This window comes from Zonotrichia albicollis, chromosome 3 (assembly GCF_047830755.1).
Source record: "Zonotrichia albicollis isolate bZonAlb1 chromosome 3, bZonAlb1.hap1, whole genome shotgun sequence".
Taxonomy (NCBI): Eukaryota; Metazoa; Chordata; class Aves; order Passeriformes; family Passerellidae; genus Zonotrichia; species Zonotrichia albicollis.
Genome location: NC_133821.1, coordinates 70273434 through 70300911, shown reverse-complemented (window position 1 = coordinate 70300911; position 27478 = coordinate 70273434). Strand labels below are relative to the sequence as shown.

At 37.3% G+C, this 27478-nt stretch overlaps 1 protein-coding gene across 2 annotated transcripts in view; it reads left to right on the top strand.

The window, feature by feature from the left end:
• The window catches only part of ENPP1 (ectonucleotide pyrophosphatase/phosphodiesterase 1), a 53230-nt gene that overhangs the window by 11613 nt on the left and 14139 nt on the right, over positions 1-27478 (top strand). For both annotated transcript variants that reach the window (XM_074537803.1, XM_005493577.4), the window contains exons 2-14: positions 4762-4834; positions 6321-6437; positions 9313-9438; positions 9607-9667; positions 14638-14735; positions 18284-18363; positions 19503-19622; positions 20763-20872; positions 22018-22083; positions 22389-22461; positions 24096-24204; positions 25339-25470; positions 27102-27133. In XM_074537803.1, coding sequence (XP_074393904.1) covers positions 4762-4834; positions 6321-6437; positions 9313-9438; positions 9607-9667; positions 14638-14735; positions 18284-18363; positions 19503-19622; positions 20763-20872; positions 22018-22083; positions 22389-22461; positions 24096-24204; positions 25339-25470; positions 27102-27133 — 1197 coding nt within the window. The remainder of the gene's footprint in view (positions 1-4761; positions 4835-6320; positions 6438-9312; positions 9439-9606; positions 9668-14637; positions 14736-18283; positions 18364-19502; positions 19623-20762; positions 20873-22017; positions 22084-22388; positions 22462-24095; positions 24205-25338; positions 25471-27101; positions 27134-27478) is intronic.

Here is a 27478-nt window from a genome sequence, read left to right as displayed (position 1 = left end):
ATACCAGGGATGAAGAAAGGGAGACAGAAAGTAACTGGGTACGTGGCAAAGAGTGAGGAAGATCAACACAGAAATAAATATAATTCAGAATGGTAATTCTTTAAAAGAGGTATCAGTGCATTCTTTGCCAAAGAAATTATAGAATATAGAATATAGAATATAGAATATAGAATATAGAATATAGAATATAGAATATAGAATATAGAATATAGAATGAGGAGGGGCATGGGGGATGTGGGCAGAGCTAGAGAAGAATGAAGAGAAAGGGACAGTAGTATAACTGTGTAAAGGAGGACTAAAATGTGATAGGGAAGGTGGCAGTAGCTAAGGCAGTGAGAGATTTCTTTGTGTGTCAGTAAGACCTGTACAGCTGAGGAGTCTCTTTGGGATCAGGTGTTCGCAGCCTGCATGCTTTGCTGACTCCAGCCCTTACAGCAGCTCCCCAAAATTACTGCTGAAAAATTCTTTTCAGCTGCAGCTCTAGAGATGAGTGAGGGAAATGATTCTCCTCTCTAACCATGCTAACATATTTCCATTTACCCAGCTCAAAATGAAAGGCTTTTGAAATAAAAGGCTTTTGAAATGTTCTCAGGATTGCAGTTTTCCAGACTTTCAACCACCTATTCCCAACCATTATAATTGTTTACAAAGCAAAGCTTTTATTGCTTCCTCCCACGTAAAGGAAGCAGTGATGGGACAAAGATTCATCCCTAGATGACAATGTTTTTGTGATTCCAAAGCAAACTTTGTAAAAATTATTTTTAAACCAAAAAAGGACATTTTCTTCTCTGCTGTTGTTACTGTGTTGTTTTAAAAACCTTTGCTCGGATGCAACATTAGAATTGAATCTGACAGTTTGTGCTAGTAGCCTCATAAGATACAAATCATAAAACTTTAATTTTCTACTTTTGTGTATTACAAGGCCAGGTTCTTTAATTTTACTTGTTTCCTATGAAATATTGGATTCCCATATTCTTTCTTAATGGCACCTTGTTCTCAATTTTTGCATTCTCTTTTGAGTAGAAGAATATGGCTGAGAGAGAACAGGTAAGATTTCTTCCTATGGTTTAAAAAGGCAGATTAAACCTTCAAGGCAGGTGTTATGTTGACAGTGTGGTAGTACCTAGAGCTTTGAATTTGGTGCTTGCTGCAGGATACTAAACAAGGTCCTTGTTAGTAAACAAGCATGCATGCAGCTACTTGTCTTTGTATGGATTAAAAAAATCTGAAATCTTTGTGTAGCAGGCTGCAGCATCTCCAACCTGACCTACCTGTATGTAAAGCAGGTCAGGTAAAATTAGTAACCTACTTGCTGTGGTGAGTTTTTCTTATAGAATCACAGAATGGTTTGGGTTGGAAGGGACCTTAAACACCATATAGTTCCAACCCCTCCTGCCATGGACAGGGACACCTTCTGCTAGGTTCCTCAAAGACCTGTCCAACTTGGCCTGGAACACTTCCAAGGCGTCCATAACTTCTCTGGACAGCAGAGATATGTTGCAATATAGAAAGAAGCAAAGCAAACAGGTTCATCTTTAGGGTGCAGCAGTGAGATTCAGTGAGTATCTGGATCTTCAAAAGTAGTTTGAATATTCTTCATCATCTACAGAGTTGGTAATCTTTGGGCCTTTCCACTGACAATAGGTCAACTACTGGTGTAACACCTCTTGCTGTGCCTAGTCAGGACTGCTGCTGCTGGCCAGTATTAGCTGCTCATTATTGTTCCAGCAGAACATTTTGCCATTTGTGTGGATAATATCCATGTGACTGAAGTCATTCAGGCTCAAAATAAAGCTTCAATTCAAAGCCTTAAACATTAAGCTGCAATTGCATGAGGTTCCGCTGGGTTAGATTAGGCTGTCCTAGAACACTGTCAGATGTTTAATGCATAAACTTACTGTTATTGTAAAAAATCTTTATTAACTGTTAAAGAAGGAAAGAAAGAGGAAAGCAAAAAGGAGGGGGAAGCTTTAGAGTTTTGCAGTAAAATATTTTTCAGACAAAAATTTAAGCTAATGGAACTAAGGTTAAGAAAACAAAGGATTTAATGTAGTGAGTCGAGAGTTTCAAGATCTTAATATATAATTGCATTTAGTTTTGCATTTTGTAGTATTTTGTACTTTTGTACCCAAAAGAGTACTCATGTGCCTCAGTGAACATAATCCTTTTGTTTTTGCTTCTTGGAATTATGTTCATAGAAGCATAGAACTGACAACCTGGAATACAAGACAAAACTGTGGTTTTATTACATTTGGTGCAAAAATCACAGAAATTATTTGTGAGAATTTTAGCAAAGTTTTGCCAGTTTTACACTGTGAAGTATTATAATGCTGTTGCTTTATGGTGGGTTTTATGTAGATTTTATTTTTGCATTAATGATTAAATTCCTGCATTAATGAATAAATTCCTGTATTACCCAAACTGAAACTCCAAGGAATATTGATAGTCCATTTAGTGGCACTGTTTTCTGTACAGGGATGCCTTAGGTGGCCAAAGTCCCATAGATCATAGGTCTAGGCAGCTGTTTAAAGATATGGGAATAAAGCTGTTACAAAGATATGGGAATAAATCTGTTAACCACAAAAGAGTGGGTTTTACGTGTTTTAGCAAATAGCTGTGGGTTTTGCTTGTTTTAAAGCATGTTTGTGTTCGCATCTCACAGGACATTCTACTTGTTGATCTTAGTAGCAAGGCCTGGTGGGATCAGAGAAGCAATAAATTTTCACCCTGAAATAAAATTTGCTCAACCTGGCTTTTAAAAAAAATAAATTAATCAATTTCTAATTTAATAAAAATAACAATAACAGAATAATAATGTTGAAAGGACAGTAACAGGTCTTGCCCTCTCCACTGATTTTGCTGGGCTTTGACATCTTGCATTTGAAGTGTCACCTATCTCCCTGCACACCTGTTCTTATCTAGATGATATTTTATATGAGGGATTTCAAAGGTCCAGAATAATTTACATTGAAAATAACATTGTTGATACTGATGTAACAGGAAGTGTTGATGCTGCACCTGTTGGTATTGTGATTTCAAAACAAAACAAAAAAAAACCCCCAAAAAAATCCCAAGACCCAAAAACAGCAACAAAAAAGAAAAGTACAAAGTTCTGTACTTGTGTTCATTCTTGATAGCTGGGTTTAATGGAGACATGCATCTTTCTGTAAGTTTTTTCATATCCAGGTAAATAGATGATGCTTTTCCCTTTCAGCCTTTTATTATTTTGCTTCTTCCCCTGTCAATTCAAAGACTGTAATTGAACTGAAAAAATGCTTATTTCTATGCTGCATGTGATATTGAATGAGATTCCGGTGTCTTGCCTGGTTCAGAATTCTGAGCCACAGCTTCATCAGGTCCAGTCTATTGCTCATTTTTAAAATAAATGTTATTTATGAAATATTTTTATATTAATTAATGTGGGTTTTTTTGATAATTTTTAGTTTAAAAATTCAGAGTAATAGCTGAATTCCAATACTACGCATTCCAGAATTTGCTTTTTTGCTGTTTTTATTAACTGCTTAGTGAACAAAATTGCATAGTAAACTGTAGAGTTATTAAAAACAACACAAATAGTTTTTAGTTGCTGAAGTGCTCGCAGTATTTAAAAGGAATAAACTTGAGAAATAATTAGGTGCATTTTAAAATGGAGGGAATTTTTGCCACATCACAGTATGATTCAGGCATCCTACTCAAGGCTGACTCAGCAGATTTTGCTGATGGGAAAGGAGAAAAAAAGGGACAGAATTGTGTGGCCATGTATGTGAAGTTATTGAAGTATTGCTTCAGTGTGATTTTTCCACAGAAAACAGTGACTGGAAAGGTGGTATGTACAATCTTTCCCTACCCAGAGCTCCCCAAATTCTTATGTATAAGAAAGGCTGTATTATTGCAGCATATTCTGTTTCAGGACTTGTGGCAAAATACTTTATTACATTCTAGACTTAAATAGAATAGCTGTTGTAACTGCATTCTTGGCCTCTCTCTGATTACTGTCTAAGCACTTATAGTATGCATACTTTTTCAAAGAGTTTATGGAATAAACCCAATACTTCATGAAGTTAAAAGAAATCTGTTTCTGCATTTGAGTAGGCATTAAATCCTGGTGTGACATGCTGGACCTGGGTTATATAGTGCTTGTTCTATAACTTCAGTGCATCCAGAATCCATAATGAACACAGCCGTAGTTTCTGGTCAGTGCAAGACACTGTGGTCAGCCTTGATGTGACATCCCACAGTTGCTTACCATGGTGTGGACCCAGATCTAGTATGAACTGGATAGTAGGAAGTGGGAAAGGGTTTTCCTGCCTAAGAAAATTATAGGTATCACTTAAGGGTTTGCCTTCTGTTTGTCGTCTGTGGTTAATGGCAAAACTTCACCCTCTTAGAACAACATACCAGGAAGGAGTGGAGTAAAAGAGTTTTCTATAAAATGTGTAAGAAATAGAAATATATCATCATGAAAGAATGATATAAAGAAATCAAGAAAAACATGATGATATATGTCTATGCTAAAGGACTTGAGAAGAAATTATATACATAGGCCCAGTTGTGACGAGCATGTTCATACACTGCTAGTTAATTGCAAACAACATAACTACTTGTGGAAGTGAAAACTGCTGGTGAAAACAGTGAATTCAGCCTCCAAATCAGCATGCTTATGAATTTCAGTACAATTGTATAGCATTACAGAGAAAATGAGCACTTTCAAAACCGTTCAATTGTAATTTAATATTATTTCTTTTCCTTCCTGTCCCACAGGTACTCTGTGTCTGCGTGTTAACGACAATCCTAGGATGTATATTTGGCCTGAAGCCTAGCTGTTCAAAAGATGGTAAATACTATATCTTTTATTTAGTAATGTTACTCAATAATTCCTTTTTTTTTTTTTGTGAATTAATTTTCATACTATCAGAATGCCACCCTTCTTGCTGCAGGAGGAGGGTTGCATGCATTGCTTGAAGCCGCATCAGTAAGAGTGGAATAAAAATACCAGAAAATAAACCTCAGGTGTAGTCAATGATTGTGTGTACCCACTTGGGAGGTAAAGTGATCCTGGTACTCAGTGTCTGATCTGGCAGCTTCCATGTATCCCAGCTATCACTGTGGTGAATGGCTGGCTGTTTTCAGTTCACCATTAAAAAAAACCAAAATGAAACAACAAAACACAACAACTTCTATTTCATGTTGTCCTGGAACATTTGTTCTTCATCTTTTCCAGTCAATTATGGAAGAAAAAAATGGTTATTTATTTTACTGGTTAGAATTGTAGCCTGAAAACATTCCTGGTGGAATTCCTCTGTCTGTTTTCTGTTCTGAAAAATATGTGGTTTTTTCAATAGTGAAGTTTCTTCAGGTAGAAAGTTACGAAAGATTTTTTTTTTTTTTAAAGAAGTTAGGCTTCACTTTGGGAGCAACTATGAAGAATAATTTCAAAGCTGAACATAAAAGGATTTTCAACAGAGGTTCAGTTTATACAATTTCTGTTACTATATATATAGGTTTCTTCTCATTTTATTACAGCTCAGCAGTGTTGGTTCATTAGTATCTCATTTTCCTAATATCACATACCTCAAGATTCTTCAGAAGATGAGCCAAATGATGGATTTCCCTCACTCCCTTCTGGTGATTGCTCAGGATTAGACAGAGGGACCAAATTCTTAATTTTTGTTAATCGTTCATATCACTAGTTTCTAGTTGGGTGGTCGTGGTGTTTTTTTTTTTTTTTGGTTTTTTTTTTTTTGTTGTTTTGTTGTTGTTTGGTTGGGTTTTGGGGTTTTTTGTTTGTTTGGATTTGGTTGTTAAATTTTTTTTGTGATTATCCCCCTGCTCTCAGCAACACCAATCTAGTGGAAGAGTGCTATGTCTTTTTTTTTTATATTGAAATTGAACAAAAAATAAACCTGTGAGCAGTATACTCATGTTTGTATCTCTTGTGTCTGCTTTGGAACAGCCATCCTTACATCTTGAGATCCTACATACTACGAGGGACTGTACTCACATCTTCCTGTAGCACAGGGGTGAGGACAGTCACAACTAGCTTTCATTTAATTGGTTTCTGCCAATACTGAAACACCATGTTCCTGCTAAAAGAGAACAGAACCCTCTGTTCAATATGACGAAAAATTATTTTTGTTCAGTAAGAGGAAATAAACATTTGGTTGGATCAAGTGTTTCCTTTGGCTACCACTGTTTTTGCAGCCATCCTGTATGTTGGAATCAGCATCTGTGTCATTTCACACGCTGGCTGTGTTAGTTTCTTTTGCATGTTGACTGATTTGGGCTCAGCCACTGATATCTAACACTATCCAATATTACAGTGAAAACCTGCAAAGGTCGTTGCTTTGAAAGGACCTTTGGAAGCTGCCGTTGCGATAAAGATTGTGTCAAGCTTGGAAACTGCTGCTTAGATTACCAGGAAACATGTATACAACCAGGTAAGGATGGAAGAAACTGAGGGAGCAATCTCTCCTGTTCTTGGGCAGGGAACAGCTCAGCATATGTGAGTACTGCTGCGGTCAGGGCTTATTTCAGATGGTCTGTGAGTGCAAAACAGGGCTACTGAGCAGCAGAGTGTTTCTGATGCCACTCATCTTCCCCTTTTTGTGCTGTGTTGCATTCCTGGATGGAGTTGCAGTGATGATGGTGGTACTGGGGACTCCTGTGGAAACATCAGGGCTCTGGTACAGCTGCTGTTTCGCAAAAGCAAAGCTTGTATTTCACCCAGCTGGACTACTTAGGAGCTGACAAAGCCAGTAGGCTGGCTTTCCCGTAGCTCTCCTGTGAGAAGAGAGGCTGCCACAGACCGTGCTGCTGCCCTCCCCCTTGAAAGGAGGAGGAACAATGGCAACTCGAGGTCTTAGCCAGCTTTTTGTTTGCTGGTGGTGAGACAACAGTAACCCACATTGTCCCTGGCATCAGGGATAACTCCTATATTCTTGGGCAAGCCTGGAATAGAAGTGCATTCTGCGTATTGCATTTGTCTGTCATCGCCTGAGTGAAAAAGGGGAAGGACAGAGCAGCTCTGTGAAAGCTGCCATCTCTCCCTACCCAGCTGCTCAGGCCCTCAGCCTTGCTACTCCCCTGCCTGAATGTGAAGCAAGGGTCATGAGCACGAATCAAGGCACGATGACAAAACAGATTGCACTGGTGAAGGATTGCGAAATGAGAAGCAGCTGCCATGATTTGCCAGAAGGCAAAGGTCAAATAGACAAACGTGTGAAAAATACCTAAGAGAAATTTTACAAGGACCGATGTTAGTGTGGATAGAACAACAAGTACAGCATTTGACTATTTTCTCTACTTTAGTTTTGCCTTTATGCTTCAAAAGCAACATTCCTTTCAGACAACTTTTTCTTTTCTTACTCCTCTCTATATGCATTTGATTAATTTCTGGGTGAGACCACACTGATCCATTTAAAATTCCAATATGGACATTGAAAACCAAATGATTAAACTGAGCTCAGATCCCTGCTTCAATTGACTGCTACTGACAGTCAAGTTACACATATATAGTTGATATATCCAGGTATATAATCACACGAGTTTTACTCTGTTTTCTTACATCACTCCTCCTGAGTATAAAGATTCTTTAAAAACAAACTGGAGAGTCTGTCTTAGCACTAGGAATATGAATTAATTAATTGGTGCTGTTTTTTGGTTTTTTTTTAAAATTAGGCGTAACATCAGAGAATCAAATGGAGAATCAAATTCTAATTTCCCAATAGTATCATGTAACTAGAACCATAATAGATTCTTTTCTCTCTCATGGAAGTAGAGATTTATTTGATATTAGTGGATTTACTGAAAGTGAGATTAACCTGACAATGCTTTTAAGGATTTCTAATTGCTAGCCATGTATGAAAATCATTGAGTGTCTTCTGCTCAAACATTTAGATTTGGCTTCCATGTCTCTGTTAAGATCTTCACTTAAGTATTCACTCAGCTAGTAAATTCAATGGTGTTTATCCTCACTGAATGTAAAGGATTTATTTGTGTTTATGACTGCTAACAAATTGTAGAAGCACAGAATATGCTGAGTTGGAAGGGACCCATCAGGATCATGAAGTCCAACTCTTGACCCTGCATAGGACAGGCCAAGAGTCACACCATGTGCCTGACAGCTTTCCAAATGCTTTTTGAACTCTGTGAGGCTTGGCACTGTCACCACTTCCCTGAGGAGCTTTTTCCAGTGCCCAGCCACCTTCTGGATGAAAAATCTTTTCCTGATACTTAACCTAAATCTCACCTGACTCAACTTCATGCTCTTTCCTTGAGTCCTCTCATTGGTCACGAGAATGAAGAGCTTGATACCTGCTCCTCTGCTTCCTCTCCTGTGAATGTTGAGGACTATCATGGAGCTTTTTCTCAGACTTCTCCAGGCTGAACAAACAAAGTGACCTCAGTTGCTCCTCATAAGGTTTCCCCTCCAGACCCTTCACCATCCTCATGGCCCTCCTTTGGGCACTTTCTCATAGTTTAGCACTTACATTGTGGCACCCAGAGCTTCCCCCAGCACTGGAGGTGAGGCTGCCCCAGCTCAGAGCAGAGCAGGACAATCCCCTCCCTTGCCCGGCTGGCCATGCTGTGCCTGATGCCCCCCAGGACAGGGTTGGCCCTCCTGGCTGCCAGGGCACTGCTGATTCATGTTCAAGCAGGACATCCAGGTCTTCAGATGATACAATGTGCTGGAATATGCCATTCAGAGAAATTAGTATTGTTCTCTAATAAAATCAGTAGTGGAGCTGAAGTCAGTAGGTCTTCCTGTGAGCTTATGTATAGAATCTTAAATAGTGGCAGTGATACCTGTTACTAAGAGGTGCTGAAAGAGGCTGGAGTGCCTGATGATGACTGGTAAAATCCACTGTGACTTTAAGTGCAAGTCAGAATAAATTATCGCTGCTCAGTGTTTTCTGGGCATTCCAAATTCAGGCTAATTTTTTTATCTGGTGGAGTTTTGGGGCTTTTTTTATAGTGTGAGCTTAACAAATTAAACCCACATAAATTACCATATTTTAAAAGATCTGTAAAATGAAATCTTTCTGATATGTGGAATTTATACCCATATGCTGCATAGTTATATTGAGATGATTGTGCTCTTGGATATTTACTCATGGGTGTTCCTACTTCCTGAAGTGCTAAAGTTTGCGATACTATGCGTGTATGAGATAACTCATTATCTCTGTTACACCTGAGGACTGTTTCTCAGTGAGTAGAGATTTGAGATTGAACTTAACACTTACTTTATTAGTTCTGGACTTAAAGCGGTATTAATCATTGTCCTTCTGTCCTTCTCTCTCACCTGTTTTTTAGCCCACATATGGACCTGCAATAAATTCAGGTGTGGTGAAAAGAGGCGACTAGAATATCGTTGTTCCTGTTCAGATGATTGTGTGGAAAACAACGATTGCTGTGTTAATTATCAAGCTGTTTGTAAAGGTAAGTATCATCAACAAATTACTACCCTCTTTCATATGTACCTATATTTGTATAAATGGAGCAAGAACATAATATGACTTTAAAAGCATCTGGTAACATGAAAAAACCTTGCATCTATCAGTAAGAATGTACTGTCTTAAAAAATATATTGCATTCATTTGTTTTAAGGAGAGGCAAGCTGGGTTGAAGAAGAGTGTGAGAATATTACTGAACCTCAGTGTCCAAAAGGGTGAGGAAATTTTATATTTGCATACCTCTGCTCTTTGCTTGCGTTTCATTTTTGAGATTATGTTCCCTCCTGTGCCTTCCTGGGACCTGCTTGTCTTTTACACACACAGTGAAAGCAGCTGTCAGACAGAGGTGAACACCTCTTCATCCAGCATTTGGTGGTGCTTACTAACCCATCAGGTTGCTGTATCTCAGCACTTGCTTGACTTGCAAGATATGCCTATTCCTCAATCCTGGTGTTTCTCACAGATATGTGTGCCCTGGGCAACTCTGCCTGGTTGCCAGTCATATTATTCACCTACATGTGCTACAATACCCATCATTCCAAATATTTTGGGACCCATCCAGCAATCTTAGACTCCTGTCTCCCTCTCTTATCTCTTTAAAATACCTTTCCAATACCTTGCATTTTCCAGCCTCAGGACTGCACACTGTGGGGTAGATCTGTGTTCCAGCTCCACCAGGAGTGGGACAACACTATTTGCAAGCTGTCTGAATTACTTTCTTTAAAAGGTGCAAAGTGCCATGGGATCCTTGTATTCTCTGGCTCAGCTCCACATTGGGCCTGCTCCTGCAAGTTATGTATGCAGTGTGTAAGGAATGACTCATGTGGTTTATGGCATCAGCACTAAGGCTTGAGTAGTGCAGCAAAGCTCCCAGCCAGGAAAAAAAGGCTTGTATTACTTGAACTGTTTTTGCTGTGGGATCTTCTAACTAAGTTTGTAGTTAAAGTTGACTATAAACTATGACTGTATATCTAAGCTGTCAATAAAAGGGATCTTAATTCTAGATTGATTTATGTTCCAGTAGTAAATACTTACTAGACCTGTTACGGGACAACTATATTCTCGTCTGAGTAGTATCAAAAAGCACACACCTTTTTATTTTGATTTTGAAATTATAGTGTAATGAGATATTTCTAGTAAAGTAAAACCATTTTCTTTTGTTGTTATGTCATTACAGTTTTTACTTAAGATATTTAAATCATGCTATTTTTATTCATTTGCCTTATAATACTGTCAACCAAAATACAAAATATTTCCATATGAAACATTTCATACCAATTGTGTACCCTTCACTCTGATTCAGAGCACTAACAGTTGCTGAACTTTCAGGACCTTCATCAGGACAGAAACTGGAGCTTCAGTCCAGTTTGTAGTCCAAGTCCCCAGTAATCCCCTATGTAGGAAGAGATGGTTCTTGAAGTTTTTGTCGTTGAATTTTGTACTGAGTTCAGGAGCCATTTGGGACTTCTTGCTGAGAACTGAGTCTAGAATGATGATTTCTCTAACAGGGTTAGGAAGCGTTGCCCCCGAGAGGTTGGTAAACAAAGAAGAGTCTTGTGCAGATCCACAGTCAAAGTTACTGACGCAAATGCTGTAGGGCAACTCCTGTTGGTTAACTTGTTTTTAGGGTTTTTTGTTTGTTTTTTTCTGTTCAGCTCATGAAAGGGATACATAGTTACTCCTCTAAAATTGTTTTAATCCTGGTAAACCCCAAAATGTTGCAATAAAACCCAACCCAGGAAAGGGTGATGTGTGGTCAAAGTTGAATCAAACAGTGTTGACTGAAGGTTCATCTTGGACTATTAACACACAAGCCTCTCCCAAAAGTAACAACTCTGTAAACAATCCACTTCTTCCTATGCTGTGTGGTAGGCAGTAGTGCAGGTGAATTTAGTTGCAGTGCTCACTTTGAGACTTCAAGATATCAATTCTGATTCTGTGCATATTAATACAGCATATTTTGTGGGTTCAGATTGCTGGTTTTATTCTGTTTTAGTTTTAGCTGGGTTTTAGCTGTCCCTGTGGTGCAGAATAGACAAAAGATGACACAGCATTCAATGAGGTGCTTAATCTGAGAAATCCCACTGATTTCAGTGAGATCAACTGCTCACTGATTTCACTGATCACCAACTTAAAATTAAGTACACAACTAAGTCTTTCCAAAACTGGTTTCTATATTGTTTAATAGGATCATAAAGTTAATAGGCTGTAAGACCTCAGGAGTGATCTAGTCATTCCCACCATTCTGGAAGTGAAATAATACTCAGACAATTCAAACCTACTTAAGCGGTTTATCCTAGTACTTACATAGATGGCTTTACTGATGACTTTTTGCTGTGTTTTTGTCCTCATGTCTTTTTCTGTACTTCAGGCCTATTACTATTTGCCCTATCTTCATTGAGCTGTAAGAGCATCTGGTTACTTTCCTCTTTGCTGATCTCTCTTTATATCTGGGGATTGCTCTTACGCCTCCTGCTGAGGCTTTCTGTACATTTAGTGGAAAAGAAAGCTTTTCCTCCTGTGCTTTATGGCTGTATATAGGCAGTATGAATGTGTGTGGGATGAGAAGTCTTCTGTGTATTACATTAAGCTTTTCAAGGGAACTTCCTTTTCCTTCCTATTTTATTTTCTTGCTGTTTCTTTTAATTATGGTCTAACCTGCCTGCAGTGAGGGAGGTCAACTGTGTTCCATGGTTCTGGCCTCTTGATCATCCAGACTGGTAACCTACTAGACCACAGGAAGCCTGTGTTGCCTGCATAATGTTTCCATAGAAGCCAGTTTATAGGAGGGGATAATTGCTACTGCATTTCCTTCAGTTTGGAGTCAGAATGTGTGGGATACCTATTTATACCAGAGCTGTGAAACATGCTTGTCTTACTGTTTGGACACAGCCAGCATGAATCACCAACAGGACCAAAACTTGAGCCTCCCAGGCTTGCTTGCTCATGACAGCCCATTCATTAAGTAGCAAGTGCAGTCTTGGCCACTGACAGGAAAAATGCGTGGAAGTGGCTGATATACCTCAGAATGGAGCTTGGGTCAGTTTCTCTGGGGATTTTACTGGAGCTGTTCCAAAGAGACAGTGGTTTAACATGGTCTGTCATGCTTTGCTTCCCTGAGCACTAGGGCAGAGTTTTGGCATGTGTAGAGTGTACAAGAAGTGAAATGGGCAATTGCTGTCATTGTGGCAATGGCCTATTTTGCCAAGTTTAATTTTACATGTGAGAAGGGGTCAGTAGCTAGATTTGCAGACAACCAAAACATGTATTTAACAGTTGGTTTACTTGTAAATGCCAAACCAGAAACAGTTGCGTAAAGTCCCTTTCTAAGTGCTTGTTTTAAGTTTGGTGGGGTTTTCTGGCTTTGGTTTTTTTTTTTTTTTTTTTTTTTAATTAGACTTGTTGTTAAGTAATATTGAACAGACTTTGCCTCAAAGTTTGCATTTTATTGCACAGAACTTTGCAGTGAAGATTTTTAGACCTCTGCACTGAAGTGAATCAATTTATTGAGAAGGGACATGGAGAAGATATTTGCAAAACTTGTGGAGATTAGAATTTGTGGTGCAAAAAATACTTGTAATATGGGCAAAGTCAGTGCATAAAGTTTCCTCACTCTGTTCTCCCATATGGCTTTAGTTTTGATCTGAAAATTATTCATTTCTTGTTCCCACCTGTGCCAAATAAATTAAAAACGGGTTACTAACATACATCTTAGAAATGCATCTAAAGGTTTTATTCTATCTGAGGTATAGAGGAGGCTATGTAATAATTCTGAACTAAGTATAAATCCTTTTGGCTGAACTGCTGTCCAAATTGTTGATTAAAATTTTCTTATGATTGACATGTTTTGGTTGTCTGACTATCCCTTAGTTTAGTATAGTTACATTTGTTTGACTGACACACATACAAATGCTTCATTTGTAAATGGCTCTTCAGATTTATTTTGTGATGTACATCACTAAAGAAATTGTCAACATTTTATTATTAATATTTGTCTTCTATCCTCACTGTTTTATTTTTGGAAACTAGAGTATAACAAAGTTTAAAAAAAAGTAAACTAAAAAAGGGAAAATGAGCTGGCAATAAACCAATATTTTAATATTATAATATTATAAATAGTAAATTGTTTTATGAAATTTCATATTTTCAATAGTTATTGCTGCACAGCAGTGATTTTTTTTTCAGTCTCACATGCCTTCATGTCTATAGGTCAAACACAGGGTATGTTTTCTTCAAGGAAGAAGTTACTGAACTAACAGAAGTTACTATTCCTATCTGTGATGCAATGTTTTAAGTACTTACAGTTGGAGAGAAATTGTTTGAACAGGGCTGAATCTGGGAGCAAGTCAAGACTGGAAAACATAGGTCCTGTGGAGACTGGAAGGGGAGATTTTGTTTTTGTTGATTCCAGTGAAATTAGTGTCTGAATTTATCTGTAAAGTTCCTGGCAGAAATGCTGTTACAGTGTTTCCAGTCTCAGGGCCACATTTTTGAGTTTGGAGATTGGTAGGACTTTTGGAGCAGTAAGCAAGTTCTTTTTGGTTGGATAATCTTTGTAAGATGAGAGGAAAAGTATATGTTTTAGTTGCTCATTTAACATACACTGTACATTACACTTGCTTACAGTTGTGTGCACTGTGTGTATATATATATATATACATATATATATATATATACACACTATATAAAATACTTCTTTTTCATCTAGGCTACAGCTTGGTCAGGAGGAAAGTGAATAAAGGAAAGTCTGGCTTTGCATTGCCTTATTTCTTTCCCTGCTCTTAGCTCAGGGTGGGAGGCAGGGTTTGAGGGGCTGAGTGTTGTTTCAGTGGGACTGGTTTCAAGATAAGGAGTACCAAACCCACCAGATGGATCACCTGAGCATCTTGGCTGGTTCACCTTAAGGGTGTGTGTGAAATCAGGCCTTGCCATGACTTTTCTGTGCATGCCCTGATGCAAACCTCAGCCCCTTTGGGCACGATTGCTCTGCCAACCTTTGAGCAGAGGGACCAGAGCAGTTGGCTCACCACTGTGCCAGCAAAACTTCTGCTGAGGAGGACTTCCTTGGCCTGGCTTATAGCCCCATAATGAACATTTCCACTGTCTGGGGAAACTTTCTTGAAGTTAGTGATAGGAAACTGTTTCTCAGAGTCTGTCTTTTAATATTCAATTTCTGTTTGTTCAGATTTACCAAGTCTCCAGTGTTACTATTTTCATTGGATGGCTTCAGAGCGGAATATTTGCAGACTTGGGGTGGACTTCTACCTGTTATTAGCAAATTACGTGAGTAGTTTCTTTGTCTAAGAACTATTATGATGTCTTACCTGAAAAAAAACACAAATGCAGCTTTCCTTACTCTTTAAAATCCTCACTCTTCTGCCATCAATATGGAAGTTGTTGCCCTAAAGAACACCCATGCACAAAGAGCTTCAAGTGTTGGAAAGTGGAAGGGCAAGAAAGAGAGAGCTTGAGGAAAGGACGCTTTTGATTTTCAGTGAAATCTTGTAAGTTGTTATAGCCCCTTTTATATTTAGGAGGTGGGGTTTTTTTGCTGTGAGGTTATTTTATTCAAAATAGAAGTAGATCCTTTTTACTGTACAATGCATATCATCTCATATTTAGGTGGAATGGCTTTGGGAAATGAAAAGCATTTGGTTATTTTTGGAGAAAGAGACAGAGAAGGAATAGACTAAGAGGAGGTGATATAGAAGGGCTGGTAGAAATGTAATGAATCCAAGAAAACCTTAATTTAACAAACATTTCCAGAAGAAATATTCCCCAACTTTTTTAGTGTCTTACTTGATTTGGTGGTGTCTAAATAATTTTAGTTACTTTTCCTGTTTCTGTTTTGGCTGTGGTCTGTAGACAACTGATGGTATTTCTTGTCTGAAAAATATGCCAATCTTCTTGACATTCAGAAATCTTCTTGACATTACTACCTGGGGTGCCTGGTTTCAGTTTGACTAAAAATAAATCAGTAAAAATACTTGCTTTTTTACACAGTGGTTGTTACAACTTGAAGCATTCCAGAGGATAACAATTCGCAGATGTATCTGAGGTTTTGGGTTCTTTTTAGTTTTGTTCTGTGCTAGAATAAAATGAGACATTTGCACAGTTTTCATTAGAGGCAGTTATAAAAAATATAAACTGGAGAAAATTTCTGGGACATTTCTAGGAGAGGCTGGCTAGTACAAATTATTCTAGCTCTGCTTGAGATACAAGATAGAAGTGTCACAAAGCATCCGTAGGACTTCCAGTCTGCGGTATCCACTTACACATGTAAATTTTTTTCATTCTTTGGTCTGGATAGACTACAGTGGAACTTCTCTCATTGACTTCTATAGTTAATTTGCACTTCTCTTTGCACTGAGCCCATGACAAATCCTGACCACTAAGAAATACAAATATATTTGTATCTTCATCAAAGTCATTTCACTTCTCCACAGCTACAAGGTTTTTGATGGTCAAAACATGTATTTTTAAAAGATTCTTATACCAGAATGCCTAATAATACATGTTTTATATCCAACAAAATACTTGCCCCAGTCTGGTGTCAAGTATTAATTCTGCATTATGCTTATGATTCTAAAATACTCTGGATCATTTTTTGGTAATATGCTAGGAGGGCTTTGCTATACAATGTGCTATGAGATCTTCAGTTTTCTTCTTTTTTCCCTCATAGTAAAAAATTGGTGAAATGCTCAGATAGAGCAAATTTTCTTTAGTAAGAGAAAAATATTCTCATTAATGAAACTTGGTGTCACTGAGGTGTACATCCACTCTGAGGGCCTGTGGCTTCAAATCTCTTATGTGCTTTATGTTCCATGTGTCCAAAAATGGTGGAAGCAGTCATATTGTAAAAGTAAACTTCTCTATGAGTGAGTAAATACTCCTGCAGGACTTCACTGTTCAGAAAAGGGTAATGAAATCTATTCCTCTGTGTAGGCAGGTAACAATAGTGAATAAATTGCTGGACTATTGCTGAAATATGATATTAAATAATTTTGGAGTTCATAGTTGTCCATTTATAGGACTATTAAATTTTCAAAAAGAATTTAAGAATGACAGCATTTCCAAAGCAGTGAACAGCTACTCACATTCACTAACTTATGGGAATGCCTGATTCTGTGTTAAATTAGGACCATGCTAAATGCCTAGATTTTCATCTTTAAAGCATTTGATAATAAGTGCAGAATTCCAGTAGATAAAAATATTGCCATTATTTGGTCTTGTTAATTCAGCCATGCTTACAGTGATATTCTGGTGTCTCCTTGGAGAAATCTGTGAGAGTAGAGGTCTGTAGGACTATAATAATTTCTCTTTTACCATGTTTTGTTATATGTTTGCTCTCCCTTCTGTTTGAAAGATGAACAATTCAACATGGAGCTGAGGGATTTTAGTGGAGCAAGGCATAGTCTTGCTGTGAGCATGTGGTGTTAAGAGAAGACATTTTTGTATACAATTATACTGTGATATTTTAAGTTTTAGATAAATGATCCTTTTGTCTTAAAACATCTTTAACAAAGCCAACGAGCCAAAAAGAATAACGGTATCTCTGATGGAAAGTCCTAGCAAAATCTCCCTAGGATTTTTGGCAAACTTTTTAAGTGTGTTTCTCTATTACTTTAAAAAGCAAGGGAAAACAAAACAAAAGAAAAAAAAATAAACAACCTCCCCAGACACCCACATCAAAAAACTAAGATTTTGGAAAACAGTCTCAACAACAGATTTGGAAGTAGTTGCAATGTGCTAGGTGTTTTCCAGTAATAAAAGAAGACGCAAGTGATTATTAATTACTTACAGAACACAAGTGTGGGAGGTGGTGCCTGTATGACTTGAAAGGATATATTTTTCTGGCCTGGCTTCTTTTATCCTGATTAGCTGAAATATACTATTTCAACTGAAATCTAATTGAAGCCCCAATCCAATGAGTTCAAAGTGCCTTGATGCAACACTTCCTATGTTATGAAACCTTTAATTTCTATTCTATTTATACTATATATAATTACCCAGAGTCAGTAAAGATGATGCAGTGATGTTCTTCTTATGGGGTCATTAGTTTTGGTTCTTTAACATCTGTTGAAACAGTTCTGGTATTTTTTAAGTTGTCATGAAAACATTTTTTTCTTTCTGAAAACTGGGGTCCACATGTTTGCTGATGGAAAATTAGACCCCTTAAATAAGCCTTGCCCAGTTGTTTTGGCCTTCATACTAGCAAATGCCTCTTCATACTAGCAAATACTGTATGCTAATCTCCCTAAAGCCATATGATTTGTATATTGAGATAAAGAAAACTTTGACATTCATCCTAGAATAAGAGCTTATTTTTTTACATTTTAAAACCCCCACAGACAAGAAAGGAAGACTGGAAAACAAGCAATGATTTGACAGATGGCTTAGAGAGCCAGGCACCACTGTGTCAGTGGCCACTTCGCCTCTCCTCTGGGAGAACCCAGGGTTGTCTGATTGGTCTCAAGTTGCAGACTGCATTTACTGCATACCAGGGCAACTTTGGAGGGTGTGATTTCTTTCATTTTTCATTCTTATCTGTACTGCTTTTCACAAAGGCTGTAAGTTTTGCTCATGTGACCATTGCAGTCAAACATTAGATATATATAAAATTTGTGTTAATAGGCTCTTAGTCAGGTTGTAAATTAATATGTGAAGAAAACTTAAGTATTAAGTCCACAATTTTGAAGAGTGTAAACTTTCTGGAAATATATGATGGTTTTGTTTTTTTTTTTTTTTAATAGCTATACATTGTCATGAGAGAAACTTGCAAGTTATTTTTTTCAGTAATTTTACTGAACTTTCTTTGTTACTTCCTCTAGGGAAATGTGGAACATACACTTCCAGTATGAGACCAGTGTATCCTTCAAAAACGTTTCCCAACCATTACTCCATTGTCACAGTAAGAATTCTTGTATAATATGTTTCCACCACTGTTCATTATCAAGTTTTCTCCAAGGGAATAGTATATTTTGATGTGTTATTAAAATAATTTCCTTTCCCTTCAGAATAGGAAAAATTATGTATTTTATTTATGTAACAGGTTAACAGCTATTCTATAACACTACAGCTAAATGGCCAGATCTAATGTTAGTAAATCCAGTCCTTTCAAGAGTAGCTGTGAAAAATCCCATACAGCCAAAAGTTCACGTCACTTTACAACTCCTCATTGGTGTAAATATTTGCACTAAATTGCAGTTTCCAAAAGCTGATCTTGTAAATTTGACACCTCTTGCATGTAGGAGGAAAAAGAAAAATGGAGGTTTTCAGTGCAGATACAGGGTTGGAATCCAGGACATCCTTTTTAGTTTCATCATGCCACAACTAAAATTCAGTCAAATACTAGGATCTGCACTTTCTTATCTTCCCAGTTTGTCGAGACCTTTGGTAGGAGCACAAGGTCAGGAATGAGGTGCTTAATTATGTAATCCTCACAAATCTCCATGACTGAATATGCAACTAACAGTCATTAACCATGCCCAGCAGCCATGTGAGGTGTACAGTGCAGAGGTTTATCTCCACTCCTTATTCTTGTGAAAAGTAGCAAGGTCCTAATGGTGGTGGTATTTTATCCCTTATAAATGTAAAAAGGAGATAGTCTAATTAAAGACAAGGCACAAAGTCTGCTAAAACTATCCAAGACCTGGTGCCTGCACTTCTTTGACTGCTCATGTAATGATTTTCTAGAACTAGAGCTTTTGCTCATGTGATGGAGGTGCAGCATAGGTAATTGCTTTATCTTTGGTACTAAAGATAGAACAAATGTGTGAATTCAAGCAGTGTCTTTCAGTTTGATCCCAAAGGACAGTGCCTAATATTTTTTAAACCTCACTGAGAAGCAAATAAAGGTTGGAAGGGAGGGCTTGGATGCAATGAGAGATGATGCTGCTAAATTTGGATACTGAGCTACTGGTGGAGTAGAAGTCACCAGCAGAGTGACTATTCAATGGATATATTTGTCTAAAGGATATGTCTGAGTCTGAGTAGCTGGAAGGTTCTTTTTCTTTAGAGCATTGCAACAAGGCATGCTTTCAATTACAGGGGCTGTATCCTGAATCTCATGGTATAATTGATAACAAGATGTATGACCCCAAAAGAAACGCGTCCTTCACCCTTAAAAGTCAGGAGAAGTTTAACCCACAGTGGTACCAAGGCCAGCCTGTAAGTATTACCACCCTTCTGAGAATCTACAACACCCTGTTATGTTACTTGATACGCCTTGGATGCATAGTGATATTGAAAGAGGACAGAGGGTAATTCTAAGTCAGCCAAGAAGCGTTACTCAGCACCACTAGGAATTGCGGTACTAGAGCCAAAAAATAGCAAATGAAACAAAATGTAACAGCTTTTGTTGAACTCAAACGGAATTTTCCCTAAGGAAAATGCTGATTTAAAATAGCTAATATAGCTACCAGATTTTCATCTGTTTTTATGAGTGGGCTTGCAGTTAACTTCTGTGAGGAAATCAACAGACCAATATGATTGAGCAATAGGAAGCACTAGTAAAGGTTTATGCTCTGCTTAAATTTCTTCTAAGTCCAAAGATGTGGTTTTAAAAGAAATTATCTCAGCTCAATCATATACCTATGGCAAAACTGATGAGATCACCATGGAGATGAAGTGGCATGGAAAAATTTGAGTGAGCGCTAGCCTAAAGAATAGCAAGGGATGAGATGTAAATATTTAGTGTGTGGGGAAGACTGGGTTTTTTTGTTGTTGTGGTTTGGTTTTTGTTGTTGTTGCTAGTTTTGTTTGTTTTGTTTTATTTGGTTGTTCTTTTTTTCCTTGAGGAAAGAACACACAGGTGTAGAACTTGCAGGCCACTGAGAGTGGAGTGAGTTAGGCAAGAAAGATGCAGAAGGCATAAATCTGTAAACCTTGAGAGCAGCAGTAAAATCAAAAAAGCTGACCAAAATGCTGTTTCTGTATGTCAAGTGTGTGTGGGACATAGGTCCTTGGAATATTCCCACCCCTTCTTTTGTCACTGTTTTCTGAGACATTTCCCCTTCCTGGTGTTCAACCACGGTTCCACCATTGAATTTCTGCCAATGGCTCCTACCTCTGTCCTGGCTCCCTGTGGCATTGCAGCAGCAGGGATGCGAGTGTTTGCCACAAGGAATCAGCCTACAGGGAGTAGCTGGGCTGCAGATAGCGATGCCAGGCAGGATGGACTGGAGAGCTCTGTGGAATGATTGGGTTCTGATCTCGCTGAAGGGTGTGGAGCTGGTGAGGGGCCGAGGGCCTGGCGGGCCCTCAGCTGGTTCAATGATGGGCACTAATGTGGGGAATGTTCTCCGGCAGATTTGGCTCACAGCCATGTACCAAGGGCTGAAAGCAGGGACCTTCTTCTGGCCTGGGTCGGATGTAGCAGTGAATGGAACCTTTCCAAACCTGTATGAAATATACAATGGGTATGTAAATGCCTTTCTCTTGAAGGAATATTTGACTTTAACAATTGCAGTGGGACAGATGCCAGAGCAGGCATACTTTTCCCCTACTTTTCTAAATGATTTTGTACAATGGGGAAAAAAGGCTAGGATCCAATTAACTTTGTTTCAGTATAATGTAGAACTTTTGTTTAATTATCTTTTCATTCCTCAAGAAATGTTTTAATGGTAAGATGTGTAAAAATCAGCTTTAAAGCATAACCAGCTTTGAAGCTCTAGTGCTGTACTCTTTCTATTTATACAAACCTTTTGTGGCTATGTAGAATATTTCAGTCCGAACTTCTCATGAGTGAATGGATCATCTTTTGATGTGATATTGTCTATGGAAACTAAAATTTTACTGTTGACTGTGGTAAGCTGTTCCAATTTAAAATTATTTTCATTGCAGATTCTGAAAATATTAAGACATTCATATTTTAGTCAGTGATTGCTCTTCACTGCAATTAAACATTTTCTGCTTAATGAAAATGTTTTTCACCATTTATTTAATAATCTCAAATATTGCCCAAGAAATCAGACTTCTCATTTCTATCTTAGGATCATTTTCTCCTCTTACACCCTTCCTACAGGATGGAATTTTTGATCTTGATTTTCTGCCTGTATTTTCTTCCCTAGGAACTGATGATGCACTGTTACTTGAACTTGCGTTAAACACTGAATACTTACTTTGTGGTTGCCTCATGTTGTTTAAGGTCAACATGCTTATTGTTGGTCCACTTCAGTAATTGATGCAGAGATCTACTTTGTAACATAGTATGAAAAACTTTTATTCAAACCAACCCTACTCCTAAACTAGCAATTTTTCAAAACATAATATAGAAATAAAAGCCTGCATGTGACTTTGCGCCTTGAAGCCAATTATTTGATTTGTATAATAAGCATAAGCACTACTAGAATAAGCATTATTCTAATCAGTATTTAAGGGAGATTCAGATCAGGCCATAAACTCCTGTAGAGTCAGGCAAGTAGGATAGATAAATTTGTATCCTGCTAAAAAGCCTGTAATTTTTTTTTTCTGCTAAAGCACAGTGATTTTTTGGTAATGTATGGCTAAAAGATTTAGCTCTTGGAAACACATGGTTGGTTGATATTGTATTATTTTGATGCAGCTCAATCCCCTTTGAAGAAAGAGTGGTGACTGTGCTTCGCTGGCTGCAGCTACCTGAAGATGAAAGGTAGGTATACATTTGTGAGCGTGGGTTCCTGTTCAAATGGTACTGCAATGAATTACTTTGTAAACACAATTTCTGTTTTAAACAGTATCTTGCTTTATTCTAACAATGTTAAAATATTATTTAGGGCAAACCTGTTTCTATGACTGAAGACTTTTTAAATTAAGTTGCATCTCTCAGTTTAATGTATTTTTCCTCTGAATGACAGCGTTATTTCCAATATGTGATCTCCATTGTTGAAATATAATCTCTTCAAACTGTCTCAACATGTATGTAAAATATTACATTTTTGGTACCGTTTGATATAGACCACACTTTTACACTCTGTATTTAGAAGAACCAGATTCCTCGGGCCATAAGTTTGGACCAGTAAGCAGTGCAGTAAGTAGTTTTGTAGTTTCTTAATTATTTTTTTAAGCTTGACACTTTGCTCTGACCCTATAAGTTCCATAATTCATGTTAGGTTAACTGAGATTATGTAAAGTATGTTTTTTAGGAAAAAAAATTGCAAATAGACAGTCCATCCATGATTAACATTGACATAAAGTATATAATAGCCTATTTAGTAAGCCTAATTTTAATTTTCTTTATTTCAATAACTTTTAAATTACCAATGTTTGTTTGGGTATGTCTTGTATCTTCTTTTATTTGCTCCTACTTACTAATGGTTCATGTTGATTTTTGGCAGGGGAGGGAAATGGGAACAGAAAATTTGTATCATTTCAATTTAGCAAGAACAGAGGTTTGCATAACAATGTCCAAGTTGTGGTGGTTAAGTATTCATGTTACACTTGTCATTCATTTCCCCCCAGTCTCTGTGCTAAGGTTAGGTGGATTTTGCCTTTATTTCCCTGCAGTTATAATTCATGCCTTCTCAGAAAGAGACAGGTAAAAGGAACATTGGCCTCATCATAGTCTGTGATTTATTATATAAGTAAGAAGTCTTTGGGACTGCTACTGTCTTAAAATGTACTGAATAACTTTACATTTTAAAATAGCAAAGTGAAATATTCAAAGGAAAAAGTTCTTGGAAATTCAGGACCTTTGTAAAAATCTCCCATCTTGAACAGTCAGGGAGTTTAGGCATCGTAAGTAGGTATTTAGCCTCAGTGGTGACAAGAGTAAAAAAGCTCTTACCAATTCCTCTTGAGCTGTGAGTAGTTGCTGTTGGTGTAAGGAATTAGCAGACATAATTGGAACTGCAGTATAGGGAACATGATTAAATTGGTTACCTTTTTCTTTGCTTAATAAGTGCATCTAAAGTTCTGTATGTCAGGAATGCTTTGGAGAGAAGTAGCCTGAGGATTTGCTTATAGTCTCTGCACGAGCATCTCTTCTTTGATGATACAAAGCAAGACAGCTTGCACTGGTAGTTCAGTGAGGTGACAGAATTACTTCATTGGAAAACACTTTTTTTTTAACCTCGCAAGTATGCAGAAGTAGCTCCAGTGCTGCACCTCTGTAAGTGAGCTGGAGCCCCAGACCCCTGATCACAAGCAGTGCTAGACTGGTAGTTCATTGTTTGACTTTTTCAGTTTCTTTAAATTAGTTTGACTGGATATTAGTCTCAGAGCACAGTTTCAAGGACAGTTTGCTGCAATTCCCAACAGACACTTTGAGGAAGGGTATTGCAGGCTTGGCTTCCTCTGTTCTATCCAGCCCATCAGTATCTGCATCCTTTGTCATTCCTTGCTGTCCTTGGTTGTGCCCAAGCACAATGCAGCAAGCATCCTCAATTTCATGCTTTAAAACCACCTTCACTGGTTATAATCTGTGAGGTTTGATACTTTTGTTTGGGTTTTTTTCCTTTTTTTAAAAGCATCTGCAATTGAAATAGCATATAAAAATGTGTAGCTGTGTCATTGTGCAGTATGCAGTAGATATAGCCAATCTTCTGAGGCAGAGGTAACTCTGAACAGGGCAGGTGATATGCAGTCTGCACGCTCTCTTTTTTATTTAGACACATTTAACAGTAATTTTAACTCTTACTTTACTTTCCTATTTTTGTCCTGCAGGTCATTATGGCACTACAGAGAGTGGACAAAATAGTAGGGATGCTGATGGATGGTCTGAAGCAAATGAACTTGCATAAATGCCTCAACATTATTTTTATATCAGATCATGGTAAATTTGATTTTATAAAATATATCAGAACTTTGAAGAACTGTCTTTATAAAGTAATATTCTGAATTTATACCTATATGTTTCTGGCAAGGTTAACAAAGCAAGTAATATGTATAAAATATGTTATCAAGATGATATGACAGCTAATCAGTCTAAGAGAGACTATTTTATGAAGGGATAAAGAAGTGGAGAACATAGGAAGGAATTAAGTAAATTTCATATTTTATTTCTAATTACTTTTGTCAGTATTACCAGATGATGAAAGAAATAGAATAAAAAATGTGAACTTTAAAAAAAATAGATTTAATTTTCTTCTGTCTTTTAACTACACTGCGCAGCAACAGTTTGCAAATTGCTGACGAACTGAAAAGACAAGCTGTATCTTCCTTTTTATTATCAGTTCCTTTATATGTTATTAGAAGACTGTGAATATGAAACTATGATTTATTTGTTTAGCTTTTCTGTATATCTGGAATTATTTCTCTGTTACATATTTAAGCATTTTTTCTACTTCTTTTCTTGACAAATGAAATATAACCACTCTTTCATGCAGCACAAAATTGACTTGCAAAGCTCTTTGCCACAGGGAATGATGCAAGGCAAATATCTGTACAGGCTTATAAAAATTATGACATTAATGGAATGTAAACCTGCCAGGAATTATTTTAAGTAGGATTTTAAATGCAATAAACAACTCGAAGTCCCTTTCTGAAAATTGATAAAGAGCACAGGGAGAAAGACCAGTCAATAATTCTGTGCCTATTGGTTATTTCATTAGGTACTGAACATTATTAGGTAGAATAGTGGCCTGAATTAATATTTGGTTCTGACCATTACTCCTGTTCTTAGGCTCATAAGAGTTCTTTTCCCCTTCGAGAGGAAAGTTTGTCTATTTATTAAATTGTAGAATCTTTCTCAGCCGAGTAATTGGCTGATAGTGTTTATCTGTGCTTGTTTTTTTATCTTCTGTGCATGTGTATTAGGGTCTTCTTGGGTCAGATGCTTTGGGATTGCTGATAAAAACACCAGAGAAATTACATTTCTGACATCTACAGCTAAAGTTACATGTCTCCTTAGCAAGGTGACTCTACACTGATATTCTCATTTTAAAAGAAAATGTATTTCCTTTTACAGGGATGGAAGTGGGGAGCTGCAGAAAAACAGCATATCTGAACAGCTATCTCGATGATGTCCAAGATTTCATAGTTGTACCCGGTCCTGCAGCTCGCCTTAGACCTAATAATGTTCCAGATGAGTATTTCTCTTGTATGTAGTTGCTAAACTAACTTTTGTTATTGAGTTATATGTTTTTGTACTTTTCAAATACAAACTTAGGATTCACATATTCCATTAGTAAATTTGTGTGAATACCACATAGCTACAATCTGGGCAGTGATGAGGAAATACTGGGTAGTGTGTGCACTTGTGTTTTTAAAGACCATTTGGCTTTCCAAGTCTGAAAGTATATTTGAATCTCACATTCAAATACACAAAAACATTTTATGGGCTGCCTCAGAGTTACCAACTGCAAATGGCTCCTGTCTTGTGAATGGCATTCATTCGAATAAGATCACCCATGCACAAGACAGCCCAAAAATCCTTCCTTCATGTCTCACCTCACTTCCTAATTTATTAAGTTTTGCATAAATTTGCAATATTTCTGTCTCAGAGAAATGTTAAATGGTGAATATAATTTATTTATTATTTTGAGTATTATGTATCATAGTTATAAAAACTTGGCCTAATGGCCTGACTCAGTAATTGGGTAAACTGCAAGTAAACATAAATAATAAAATGGAGTAAAAAAAAATCAATGAATACTTATAGATTTTAAACTCTGATTTGTTAAACAGTCTTATTTTAGACAAACATTTAATCCCTGCAATTTTTAGTACTTTTTAATGTTGAGTGCAGGAGCTTTCTTCATGTTTCATAGCATTTTTCTTGTGGTGGGTTGGGTTTTTTTATGTTGAGATTTTTGTTCTCTGTGCCTTTTAAGACTTGTAGACCTCAACCCCAGTGACTTTGTCCTGTTTACTTCACTGCTTGATCCTATTCTAAACTGTTTTACATATTTACTTGGAGAACATGGGAGTCAAATGCCGTGTCAGGTTCTCCCTGGAGAAGTTTAGGAAGAGGAGAAGTGGTGCATCTCCTCCTTTGGATGTGTGCTCTGTTACAATGAGGGAGCATAGCTGTCTTTGTAGCACTGCGTCTATCTGTGCAGGAATTATGAATGGTTCTACTGCCAGGGTAATCCTTTAGGTACTTGAGTCAAGTGTTGGATATCAGAGTCAGGACAGAGTAACTGTGAAATGTAGTTGGGCCTGTGTTAACACAAAATGTCAAGCTACATGATGTAATGGTCCCTTTTGGCTTGAGCCTAAGCTTCTGAAATTTAGCCAACTGGTACTTGGCTTTCTTTCTAAGGATAGCTGCTAAACAAAACTGCTGTCCTGGTAGCTGCACTTGTGTCTTTTTCTTTAAAGGCTTATTAGCAAAGAAAAATTCACCTTGATAAACACAGCCTTTAGTTGCCTTTTTTCTGAAAACTTGCTTCTTGGATTATTTTTCTAATTGTGGCTAATATAGTTTAAATGTAAGTATAGTTAACTTTTAACTAATAAATTTAACTAAAATTTAACTAATATAGTTTCAACTTAAAGCTGTAAATAAGTAATGAAGGGGAAGAGAGGGCTAACTGAAATTTTATAAAAGCAATAGCTTGACAGTTTAGGGATCATCTTGCTCTATATGGTTTTCACTCTGGAAAAATAATTTCTTCTGCCCAGAAATTTATTGAAACTTTTCATTTGTATTACGTGATGGGAATGTTTTCATTTTACATCTGATCTTTTTAAACTTAGGTGACTAATACTTACATATGATTCTTCCAGTTAATTATGAAGGCGTTGTCAGAAACCTCACAGTAAGTGTTGTTTTATCTGTTGCTCTAGCTTAATTTCTGTTGACATTTACAAGTATGTTATAGCATTAGCTGTTTGCTGGGCAACTTACATGCTATGTGTACTTTGATTCAGTGACAGGATGAGGGGACATAATCTTATACTGCACCAGGGAGGTTTAGGTTGGACATCTGGAAGAATTTTCTCTAGTTGACAGGGTGATGTTTAGTCATAGTTGTACTAGATGATCTCAGAGGTCTTTCCCAACCTAAGTGATTTTGTGTTCGACCTTTGGTAAATAACAACAATAACAAACGTAGTTCCACACAGGGGAAGGTGAAATTTGAATAAGGTGACATACAGCTATT